Source organism: Peromyscus leucopus, chromosome 20 (genome assembly GCF_004664715.2).
Source record: "Peromyscus leucopus breed LL Stock chromosome 20, UCI_PerLeu_2.1, whole genome shotgun sequence".
NCBI classification, from domain to species: Eukaryota; Metazoa; Chordata; class Mammalia; order Rodentia; family Cricetidae; genus Peromyscus; species Peromyscus leucopus.
In genome coordinates this window covers 42,898,649-42,911,262 of record NC_051080.1, presented here as the reverse complement: position 1 = coordinate 42,911,262, position 12,614 = coordinate 42,898,649, and the positions used below count along the sequence as shown (strand labels likewise).

Below are 12,614 nucleotides of genomic sequence, written 5' to 3'. Positions count from 1 at the left end.
AGGACTAGTATAAGACATACAAGCAGTGGGCAAGAATCCAGCCAGAAGTATGTATGAGTTCAAAGCAGGCGGCAAACACCTTCAAGATTGCATTCAGATGTGAGCAGAATGGCTGCCAGAAGTCTTGTCTTCTGGTAGATGGTAAATGAAAAGATAGATGCCTTGTGCCCACCCCTCCCAGTACGTCTCACTCCAGGAATAGTCTTACACTGAGTAACTGTCCGTATTCAAAGGAGACTGACACACAAGAGACTATTCGTAAAGAAGGAGGAGGAGGAGAGGAGGAGGAGGAGGAGGAGGAGGAGGAGGAAGAGAAAGGAGGCAGAGGGAAGGGGGAGGGAAAGAGGAAGAGAGAGGAAGAGCAGGAGGGAGAGGGTTCATAATGGTGACAGAGGCAGAACTGGAGCTGCAGACCAGCCACCGAGGGGCGGGGCGGGGCAAGATCCTCCCCAGAGCACTCAACACAGACTAGCAGCACCTCAACCTCAGACACATGCGTCATCCCAGGACTAAGATGGCGCCTGCGGCTGCTGGTTGAAGCTGCCCAGGTGGGACGAGTTGTCGGAAGCGCCACTGACGGTGTGCACTGGCCTATCGTGGTGTGCACTGGCCTATCCCATAGCTTGTGGAAGTAACCACTGTGTATCTTTAGTCATACTTGATCCTGTCAGAGCTGATACAAAACATACTACAACCATGTCTATTTGTGGTTAACTAACTGTCCCTAAAACTAAGCATATGACATAATACATATTTTCAAGTTTATTTAGTTAACAGAACTGACAAGTACATTTTAAGTTAATAAGCAAATAATCAATACAGTATTTTTGTAGGCAAAAAAAAAACATGTTTTCTTAACAAATTTAACACATTCTTCTATAGTTACATCATTATCAACATACATATTAAAATATACTCTTGATATTTATAAAAGATTTTCTGTAAGACTAACAAATCATAATAAAGACAAAAATTGCATGTTTTTCAAAAGCCCAGTGAAATACTTAAGAATTTGAGTTTTTCTCAAGTCTTCACAGTAGACTCCAATTTTATAAAGGTTATGTTCTCCTACTTGAAATTATTCAATCATTCACCCAATCCCTTTTGATGATGACGCACCACCCCGTCCCCCCAAAAAGAAGCCATTCTTGAGCTAAAATATATCTGAAAAAACAACAATACTTTAGAAACATTATCAAATGTCTAAATGAAAATACCATAAGAAACTAAGCTACACATACCTTATTAACATCCAAAATCAGTCCTTGAGACCTACATAAATTATTCATTTTTAATAGATTTATTAGTGGTGATAACATGATTGATGAATGGATTCTCAATGCCCAGACAGGAATTCAATTGAAAGAAGCATGATGTTCAAATATTTATAGTATGAATGTGTGTGTGTGTGTGTGTGTATGTGTGTGTGTGTGTGTGTGTGTGTGTGTACACATGTGTATACATATGGAGGTTTGGATGGGAAATGTTCCCCACAGTCTACCTATCTGAACAGTTGATGGTGCTGTTTGAGCGGGGAGGGCTGGGGCACCACTCCACAGGAGGAAGTGTGTCACTGCAGGAAAAGTCTGCCATTCCAGTTCACTCTCTGCTTCACGCTTGTCGTTTAAGATGTCCGCTCCTGGCTTTCTTGACCTGGCCTCCATATCTGCCACATGTCACACTTCTCCACCATGATGGAGCTCATCTCTCTAGAACTACTGGCTAAAATAAATCTTCCTTCTTCTGTAAGTTGCTTTAGTTATGGTGTTTTATCACAGCAATAGTAAGGTAACAAGAACAACATACATAGACATTTTAAAATTCACAACACTGAGGAGACGGTTCAATGAGTAAGAACTCTTGCTCTGAAAGCATAAGGAGGTGAATTCGAATCCCAGCACACAAATACCATTACAGAGACTGGGCATAGCTGATCATGCTTCTACCTCAACAACTGGGGTGCAGAGAGAAGCAGATTCCCAGACTCACAGGACAGCCAGCCAGCCAAGCAACACTCCAAGTCTCAAGTCAGTGAGGTGGGGAGTGATGGAGAAAACACTCAAGTCCTTTATGGACTCTGAATGCATGTGTAGCCATATGCTCACCTGCATATATTACATACATGTAGATTACACACTCACAGTCATGGAAACACGCTAATAAACACATAAATATATTTTTTGCAAAATTTGCAAAAGGTAATGGCTTTTTGTTTAAATTTAAATATCAAGAAGCTTTAGCGGAGCATAATAACTAATGCCTATAATCTAAGCACTCTAGAGGTGAGAAAGTATCATTACAAGATAAGAGGCCAGTCTTGGTGATATCAAAAAGACAACAAAGATGAAGGAGAAGGAAGAAAAGAAGTGCTCATCTTTCCATTGGAACATAAATATAACTCAATTCAGTGTTTTTATTATTAAATAAATATTCATAGCTAATGTCACTATACAGCAAGATATTTTTTAAACAAATCAAAAATATGTACAGTGGAACACTTAAGACGTTTTCAGATGTGGGGACAAAGAAAATACTTTGAAAAGAGAGAAACAGAAAAAAACATCTCACTATCCCTCAGTTGTTTTCTAAGTGGTTTAAGAGTATTCAATAATTCCAAAATCCTTTTTATATGCACACCTGGGAAGAATACCAAATCTGTAAATTTGCTCAGAGTTACACTGATGTGGTTTTAAACCAGATGTTTAAATGTTACAGTATGTATATTTTCTTCCTCTCTTCTAAGACAGAAGTAAAGTAAAAGGAATATTTGACTTCACTCCACAAGAGACCTATTTAATAGCTTGGCGGTTGTGTAAGTAAAGGTAGCTTGGCTAAGTCAATGTTGACGACATACAGAATGACATGATCCTAATGAGTTGGAAAATATTGGCTCTCATGAGAATAGACCAGATGCTACTGAGCTGAGAAAGCTACTGTATTATTGAATTTCATTTTTATGAGGTAAAATTTATTATTCAACCATTAAGGTATCCCATATGAAATCTTGCATAAAATACTTTTACAGTTACTTTCTGGAATAGATTTTTATTTTAACATTAAGACATCACTTAAATGGGGGAGTCAAGTATCCATTTGATCATTATTTTATACCTTTTTAAATCTGTAAATTAATTCCTTGAAAATATCAGATCAATGGAACTAAGCCAACAAAATAAAGAACTATCTAAATAGAAAGTTTTTGTTTTCCATGGCAAACCAAGTTCACATGTAACTTTGTATTTTATCTTCAGGAAAAATGACAAGAATTATTAATTCTGTTTTGATGACTATCAGAAATATTAACAACAAAATTACATAAAATAATGATCCCAATTAGTATTAAAAATTAAGCCCAAACATTACAATTCTAATACATTCTTTTAAATTACATTTTAAATGAACTACAAGTATTCACTAGACATTCATTAAATAATTTCTAATGGGTTACCAGATATTAATCTTTGCCAGTTATTTCAGGTCTCATACACCAGGAAAATAATTTGAAACAATAAAAATAATAAAAGAAAGATCCAAAGATCTTACTTCAAAAACTGACTTAGTGAATAGCTATGATATAATATTTCAGGGGGGAAAAAACACTACATCACTTTGACCATAAATTTTTCCATGTGTAGAACAGAATCTATAGCCTGCCAACAACAATATCACTGGTAAAAAGCCAACTGAATTAATGTATAAGAAAAGTCATCCTAAAATAGGTGAGCCAACTCCGAGTATTCAAGTACAGCTTGTGGTGTCCGCTCCTTCCATTATGCAGCTCACAGAGGAGAATGCTTAGCAGACAGCTGTAAAATACATGAACAAGAAAGAACGGGGTTTCTTATCTCTGTCAGCCACTGCACTGTCACACCCGTTTGCACGTGCGCTGCGGCACTCCCCTTTGGACTCTGTAGGAAAACTGAGAACATGTGTTTCATCACAGGTTTCATGAGCTCTGTTTGGCACCTTGAAATCAAGCATATTAAAGAGACACCAACGAAGACTTTTTTCTCTAAGTTCAAACAAAACATAACCAACCTCTTGAATTGTGTTCTTCTCGTATCAACATCACTGTCTTCTATCCAAATTGTTTTCTCTCCTTGTTCTTTTAATGCAGCTGTACCTATCCTCTATCTGCTCAGCTAAAACACTGAATCAAATAGACTCCAAGGAAAACAGAAATCTCTAGGAATTTATCCCCTAGAACCACTTCCATAGGGAATACCCCACATAGAAGACTCCTGGCAAGATTCTACGTTCAAGACAAGAAAAATGTCACCTCCAGAGATAATATATAGTAATCACAAGAAGCTATAATAATTCTACCACCCATTTTGAAGATGAGAGAATTAACCTCTCAGTTCAATGAAACAAACAACAAACTAAGAAAATGGAGATATGGCTCAGTAGTAGAGAACCTGTGAAGCTCTGCAGTCTCCAGGATCAGTGTTTGTCTGTCTGTCTGTCTGTCTGTTTGTTTTTAAAGAAAGAAAATGGTATTTAAAAGATGGATTATCACACTCCAATTAAGTCATCTCTCCTAAATTTTAATATTAAAAAGGAAAAATACTCATATTACCTGACTGTAGTAGCTAGTTTATATGTCAACTCGACACAAGCTAGTCATTTGGGCAGAGAGAACCTGTCAGTGGCCATCTCAGGAGCACCAAATGGCAACTGACTTCAGGGGATGGGCCCACCAAGAAACAGAACCCTGATGGATGAATCTCGGACAGACCCCAAGAGCCTCAGCTCCAGAGTATTTCTTGCTACTGCTGGGTCTTTGCATGTTTGCCGCTGCCACTTTCCTCTGCTGTCTGGCATGGTGTGAATGGGCGTGGGGATCCCCACTCCCCTTAGTGCAGTATGATCGATCATCTCTTGGGAATACCCTGTTCTACTGGGCATTTTTACCTGTGGATTATTATGAAGATGATTTCCTCTTAAGCTGTGTTGTTTAACTGAAGCAATGATTTTATACAGTAATAGTGTTAGTTTAAGAAGGATTTTGATGATTGAGTTTTTAATAAATATAGTAAAGGATTATGATAGAGGTTAGTTCAGTGGAAAACATAGGTTAAGGTAGGATAACATGTTGCCCTGTCTATGATAAAGCAGAGGCTGCAGAGGATAAAACATAAAACAAGGAAATGTCACACAGCTAGAAGACATAAGTTTCTATTGAGGAGCTGTATAGACTGTGCCTTAGGCTAATAATTAAGAAAAATAATTGAGTTCCAGGAGCCAGGTTGGCTTCAGTTCTTTTAATCTTAATGTTGGGGGATGTGTTTACAGGATTCAGAGTGCATCATAGCTCAAACGAATCTTAGAATGACTTCAGGTTAGATTAAGATGTTTTGATAATAGCTTTAAGATGAAAAACTCTCGAAAACGTCTAAAGCTGACAAGGACACATTGCTGAGGGACTCATTAAGGTCAGGGATCAAAAACAAAGCAGCCCAATTATTATTAGCTAATGTACTTTCCTTGCTAGGATTCGTTGGTGATCAAAGATGATGATTAATTCCTTGTACCCATTTTTGCCCTCAATCTCCTGACATACAAAACTGTTGATGAATAGGTATGCACCCTAAAGATTTAAAGTAGAGCTGACTGATTATTTTTCATAGATGAAAGTTTAGGTTTGTGATTCTTTTAAGATTTCTTATATAAGTAATAAAGTGATTAATCCTTTTTTTGTAACCACAATATGCAGCCTGCCAGTAAAAGAACTGTCTGAGAAAAATACCCGCTTGCTTACACTCTGTTAATCTATAACAAGTTGCTTGGACATGAATGTATGTGGGTTTAGGAACAACTTGTTTCAGAAAAATGAGAAGAACTCATAAAGTAGTAGAAAATGTTTGAAAACCATAAGGGTATTATAATCAAAATATAAAAGAATTTACACAATTCAAAAGGATAATCATTTTAAAAGCAAAAAACTCCGACATTTTTCAGTGAAAAATATATAAATAGCAAATAGATACCTAACAATGTGCTCAGCATCATTATTCATGGGAGAAAAAAAAATCAAGCCTCAAGTACACCACTTGACAATGACGGCAGCACCAACCTTACAGATTAAAATATGACAAAGATGTGGAGAGGTTGGTACACCACCACACACACACACCAATAAGATTATATAACAGTTACATATTTGGAAAGTTTGGCAGTTCTTCGAAAGATTAAATACAGAATGACTTCCCAATAATAGAATTCCGGTAATTCTACTCTTAGTAATATACTATGGAGAAATGACAGTATGTGTTTGTATGAACTTGTATGAAAGTATAACAACACTGCATAATAGTCAGCAAGATTAACAATCAAATATATACCAAGTGATGAACAAAATGTGAAATACACACACAATGGCACTCTACAGTAACAGGCATGCACGCTTGAGTGTGATCCACCAAGTTTCACATGCTGGAAATATGGTCACCAGTGCGGCAATGTTAAAGCTAAAGGGTGAAACCATTAAGAACTGGAGAATGGCTCAGGAGTTGAGAGCACCAGCTGCTCTTGCAGAGGACCCAGGTTCAGTTCCCAGCACCCACACAGCAGCTCACAACTGCCATGAACTCTAGCTCCAGGGGACCACCACCCTCTTCTGGTCTCCTCAGGTACACCCATGCACATGGTACACTTAAATACATTCAGAGATAACACTCATACACATAAAATAAAAATAAATAAACCTTTTGAAAAGGAATGGAGATCAGAGTGTAATGTGCTCTCGGGAAGGGTGCTGCTGACTTCAGGAGGAGCTGATTCTTACAAGTGGATTCAACATGAACTGCAGACAAAGGAGCTCTCCCTGCTGCACCAGGGAGCTAGCCATGTTCCCTTCTGTCTCTCTACAACCTGTGACACACCCAGAAGGGTCCCTGACGGAGGAAAGCAGGACGTGCACTCCACACTGAAACCTCTAGCCACCAAAGTTGTGAGCAAAATCAATCTCTTCAAACTGTAATGAACCCAAACAATTTTGTCATAGCAATAGAAAAAGGATTAAGTGATGATACGTTCTATACTACAGGTAAACTTTGAAAATGGTATGCTAAAATCTTTTTTTTCAGATTTCTTTTATTATTATTATTAAGAAATTTTCTACTCATTTTACATACCAACCACAGATTTCCCTCTCCTCCCTCCTCCCACCCCCGAGCCTTCCTCCACAACCCACCCCCACTCCCACCTCCTCCAAGGCAAGGTCTCCCATGGAGAGTCAGCAGAGCCTGGCACATTCAGTTGAGACAGGTCCAAGCCCCTGTCCCCTGCACCAAGGCTGTCCAAAGCATTCCGCCATAGGCACTAGGCTCCAAAAAGCCGGCTCATGCACCAGGAACGGGTCCCGATTCCACTGCCTAGGAGCCCCCTAAACAGTTCAAGCTAAACAGCTATCTCGCCTATCTAAGGGCCTAGCCAAGTACCATGGGGCTCCTCAGCTACTGGTCCACAGTTCATGCATTTCCACTAGTTTGGCTGGCTATCTCTGTACATTTTCTCATAGTGATCTCAATGTCCCTTGCTCACAGAATCCCTCCTCTCTCTCATCAACTGGACTTCTGGTGCCTGGCCATGGATCTCTGCATCTGGTATGCTAAAATCTTAGTCACACACTGTTTCCCCCAGGGTACTCTTGAGCAAGGAGGAATGAGGAATATATAGATAAAAATACAGAAGAGAGAGACAGAAACATACGATAGCCTCGGGAGGGCCTGGGTCAAAACCCACCAGCCACTTCTGTCTCTACTAAAGGGCTTTTAAAGGAATGCCAAGGAGTGGAGTAAAAGACCTCCCCCCATCACAGCCAAGTGCAGACCATCTCAGACACCTGGTGACCATGCATGTGGTCAAGCCATCCCCTAATGCAGCCCTGCTGTGCAAAGCAAGCTCAAATCTCACTAGGAAGCTTTTGTGTGCTCCCATACTATTTTAAGTGTTTTAGATGACTTGTTTCATTTTTTTTTCAGGTACATAGAAAAGAGGTAACATTTTCTAACAATCCCATTTGCCCAGTTCCTCAGTCTTTAAAACATTAGTTCCACTAAACTAAGAGCTTATGATACACCAGGTTACAAAACATTAACACATCCCTTTAGGAGAATTTCCAAAATGCTTCTTTTTATGTTACAGCTCATATTATAAATTCATAAAGGGAAAGAGAAAGTAAATTTGCTTAGAAAAAAAGAAACATTATAAAGGAAAATCAATGCCCCTAAGTCTACTAACCATTTTTAGGCTATTTGAACCAATTCACAAAAATAAAAATTTTAATATTTCATGAATACCATAGGCAGTAAACAGTAAAGAAAACAAGACCTCCAGAGAGACTATCACTTGACATAAAAATGTGAAAAATAAACAAGGTATTTTCAATTATAACAGTACTTTCATGAAAAGCCTCAGCCAACCTCAGAATTCAGAAGCACCCACTAACTGATTATCCAATACCAAATACCCTGAAAACATACATACAAGTAACATTGTACAGACTGAGCAGGTTAGGAATATGTTTGTACAGACACATACAGACATCCACATGACAACTAATGAAAAATTTGAAAGACAACAAGAAGGAAGAAAAGGGAAGGGATAAATGATATAATTGTATTATAATCTCAAGAGTGAAAGAAATAATAAAATTTTGAATGGCCTTGAAACACAATGAGCTTACATGGACATGGAAACTCAGCTAGAGTTGCATATGATACCAGTGTATTCTACAAGGGTTGACATCCTGGAGTTTAGCCCCCTCTGTGAGGTACTGAGAGGACAGAAACTTCATCAGGTCATGAACTTGAAATGCATGCAAAGCATGATGTGAACAGAATGACAATACCATCAAAGTAGGCCCCCAAGACTCGATGTCAGTGCCATAAAGGAAGAGAGAGGCTTGGCAAGGCTGCACACGTGCAATCCTGGCACTTAGGAGGAAATGGAAGTAGGATCCCAAGTGTGAGGCCAGCCTAGAAAGAGAACAAAAGACGACAGACAGACAAATGTCCTCCTGTCTACTGCCATGTGATGACACCTAGTGAGTTAGAGCCCCCATTCCCAATCCTCCTTATAGAACTCTAACAAGAAGAGACTATACTAGAAAGCTTATGAAATTTTCTCTAAAATACATCACATTGAGGCCAAACAAACACAAAAATACTAAACTTCATGACCTTTATTGTATCATAATTGAATAAAATTATAACCAAACAGCAAAAGAAATTACAAAAACACAAAGAAATTGAAAATTTGATTTTGGAATGGCAAGTATGTCACTAAAGAAGATCACAGAGGAAACAAAAACTTCCTAGAATCAAAGAAAATCTAACTTAAACAGCAAAGGTGGTTCTCAGAGACAACTTTATAGATATGAGTAGCTATACTTAAGTAAGAAAGCACTCAACTAAATAGCATACACATGTAACTAAGGTCTTAGAAACTCAAAAACAGGTCAAACCCAAACCCACAAGATGGAAAGAAATAATAAATGATAAAAAGTAGTTAAAATAGTGTTTAAAAAAAATCAGTGAAACAAAGAGATGGATCTTTAAAATGATACACAAGATTGGCACACTCTTAACCAAACTAAGAAAACGAAACAGTGAAGACAAATATTAGAGAAGGAAAAGGGTACATCATAGCAGACACAAATGAGGTGTAAAGGATCACTGAAGAATAATTTAAAAACTCATATTTCAATAAACCAGAAACTCCAAAAGAAATGGATATATCTCTAGACATATATGACCTAGCAAATAAACAGAGACACCAGAACATTCATGTGCACTGAGGAACATTACTTATAATTGCCAATTTAAGAAATCAGTCTAGATGCCATGAAATGATAAGTGGTTTCTAAAAATGTGGTATAAATATCAGTCAAGTAAATATCTACTTTCATAGAAATATACCTTAAGTTGAGCTTGCTGGACACAGGGATTTGAATATTAGTCACCTCTAAAATAGACTTTCCTTAAGAGGAAAAGCATGCTCTTACCTGCAGTCTGGAAGACCTCAGTCATCAAAGCTTCACTCACTGTTGAAGAGCTGGGGTGTCCGGCATGAGACCAACTCTGATATATGGCTTGCAGCAGAAGGGTCTGTGCTCTTGTTGCTTGAATTGTGAGATGTGGGAGTTCAAAAATACCTTCAGTTACAACGGTCTGAGATCTTTTGGTCCTATACATAAAAGTAGAAAGAAAAATCATACAAATAAGTAAGTAGTGTTTATACACAACACAGAGAAATTATGCTACAAAAGGGAAAAGTTATACATTAAAAATGTATGGTAAGCATCTATGTGCATATACTCATGTATTATGTTCATGTATTTTTTACATATGTACATGTGTGTTGAGAGGGAAGTCAGAAGTCAATGTCAGGTGTCTTCCTCAATCACTCTACACTTTACTTTCTGAGATGGCCTCTCACTGAACCTGAAACTCACCAATTAGGCTAGACTGGGCGGAGTAGCCAGCAAGTCCCGAGGATCCTCCTCCCACAGCCCCCACCACCACCACCTTCCAGTCCCATCAGTGAAGTTGGTAATTTCAGGGAGGCATTGCCATATCCAAATGATGTGTGTTCTGTGGATCAGAACTCAGATCCTCATGTGCAGCAAGCACTTTACTATCTAAACCATTTCCCACACTCATGATTTTTTTTTTACTTTTTGCAGTTTTAAAATTTTTTAATTAAAAAGGGAGGATAATTGCCACATTATAAAAAATACTAAAAAGCACTGAATTGTGTACTGTTAAATTATTAAAATGCTAAATTTTGCTTTAAAAAAAAGGAGAAAAATCCCCTATGGCATTCCAGGAACATGGCTTCAAGTGGCCATTATCCTCCCTCAGAAAGAAAAAATCAAAACAGCAATGGGAAGATAAGCACTAGAATGGCCTACCTCTTAATTGGCATGCCAGATAACAAAATATCCAGTTACACATTAAAATAACCACCACAAGTCCTCACAGCTTTCCAATATTCATCAGCATCAAAGAATTCTACCTAAATTTACCTTTCAATCCACAGTCTTGATCATGCTTTGCCATAAAAATTAAGATATGCCAGGCAATGGTGGCACACACCTTTCATCTCACCACTCAGGAAGCAGAGGCAGCACATCTCTGTGAGTAGAGGCCAACCTTGTCTACAGAGCAAGTTCCAGAACAGCCAAGACTGTCCTGTCTCAAAAATCCAACAGTCAAGGCACTAAAGTGAATGAACCAGAAAATAAATGTACACTGCACACATGATTCTTTACACCAAATAAACAGAACTTTGGTCATCAGAATGGAAAAGTTAGAATCAAACAGAATTCACAGAACGGTATTTATTCTAATGTGGACCCTTTTCTAATTTTTTTTTTTTTTCATTTCCTGAGAGTTTCAAAACAGACAGCTGCTTCTCTTTACTACTTTCTCAGATTTCCATTTGGATTCCTGGACAAATAAAAATCCTATTACTACTAACACTAATAAAGAACACAAGCCAGGTGGTGGTGGCACACGCCTTTAATCCCAGCACTCGACTCCATATCACCAAAAGGATATCTAGTGTCATTAAACGGATTAGATTCAAGAACAAATTACAAAACCCCCAAGTGCCAGACATGGTAGCGCACGCCTTTAATCCCAGCACTCTGGAGGCAGAGGCAGGCGGATCTCTGTGAGTTCAAGGCCAGCCTGGTCTACAGAGTGAGTTCCAGGACAGCCAGGGCTACACAGAGAAACCCTGTCTTGGGGGGGCGGACGGGGGACACAAACAACTGAATCGTCAACATTATGAAAAATGTGTCACAAACCTAGACAATGCACTTTCATCTCAACACAGCACTGGGCACAGGAGTACAACCAAAGTCATGCTCCTAAAAGAGCACCATACTGTAAGATGAAATTACAGAGGGGATATTTGATACTGATACAAATGGGACTTTATTATCTCAGAATAAATTTACATACTTTATACAATACGATGACTTTCAAACCATCAGATGTAATGTCAAATGATTCCCAATGAATTACAGTGGTTTGAATAAAAACCATATGCAAATTCAAAAACAATTTAATTATTCTACATTTATTGTTTGCCAAGGTTGAAGAGTAATTCTTTTCTTCAGATTTATTATCAGAGAAAATACAATTTGCACAAGTCATTTTTCAATAATAAAGCAAGGTAATTTTGCCATACACACATGACATTTTGAAGGTTTTTCTTTTTCAGTAAAACAATTACAAACAAAAGTATAGTTTACTACACCTCTTTTAAATTAGTATTTAAACTAAACTAAACAAATTTAAAGTGATTTGGCAACACACAGTAACTGACACAATGTACCTACTGTTGTGACAGAACAGTATCAATAGGGAAGGCTTTTCTCTTTCTTTTGTCAAGTTTAAATTATATTTCATAGGTTACAAAGCAAGGGAAAGTAACCAATGTTGGTGTTTCTACTGCCCAGTTCACCAAATCTTCATGTTATATTATCTTTGCTTCAGAAAAATTTTAAAGATCAATAGATTTTACAACTTAAAGTTCCTTGGGGGACTCTTTAAAATGTCAGTGCAAATATACAATAAAAGTGTGACTTTTCCTTGTGA

At 37.9% G+C, this 12,614-nt stretch overlaps 1 protein-coding gene across 6 annotated transcripts in view; it reads right to left on the bottom strand.

Annotated features, from left to right (window-relative positions):
* The window catches only part of Vps13b (vacuolar protein sorting 13 homolog B), a 527,154-nt gene that overhangs the window by 431,779 nt on the left and 82,761 nt on the right, over positions 1–12,614 (bottom strand). For all 6 annotated transcript variants that reach the window (XM_028884474.1, XM_028884475.1, XM_028884476.1 and 3 more), the window contains one exon: positions 10,010–10,191. In XM_028884474.1, the coding sequence (XP_028740307.1) occupies positions 10,010–10,191 (182 nt within the window). The remainder of the gene's footprint in view (positions 1–10,009; positions 10,192–12,614) is intronic.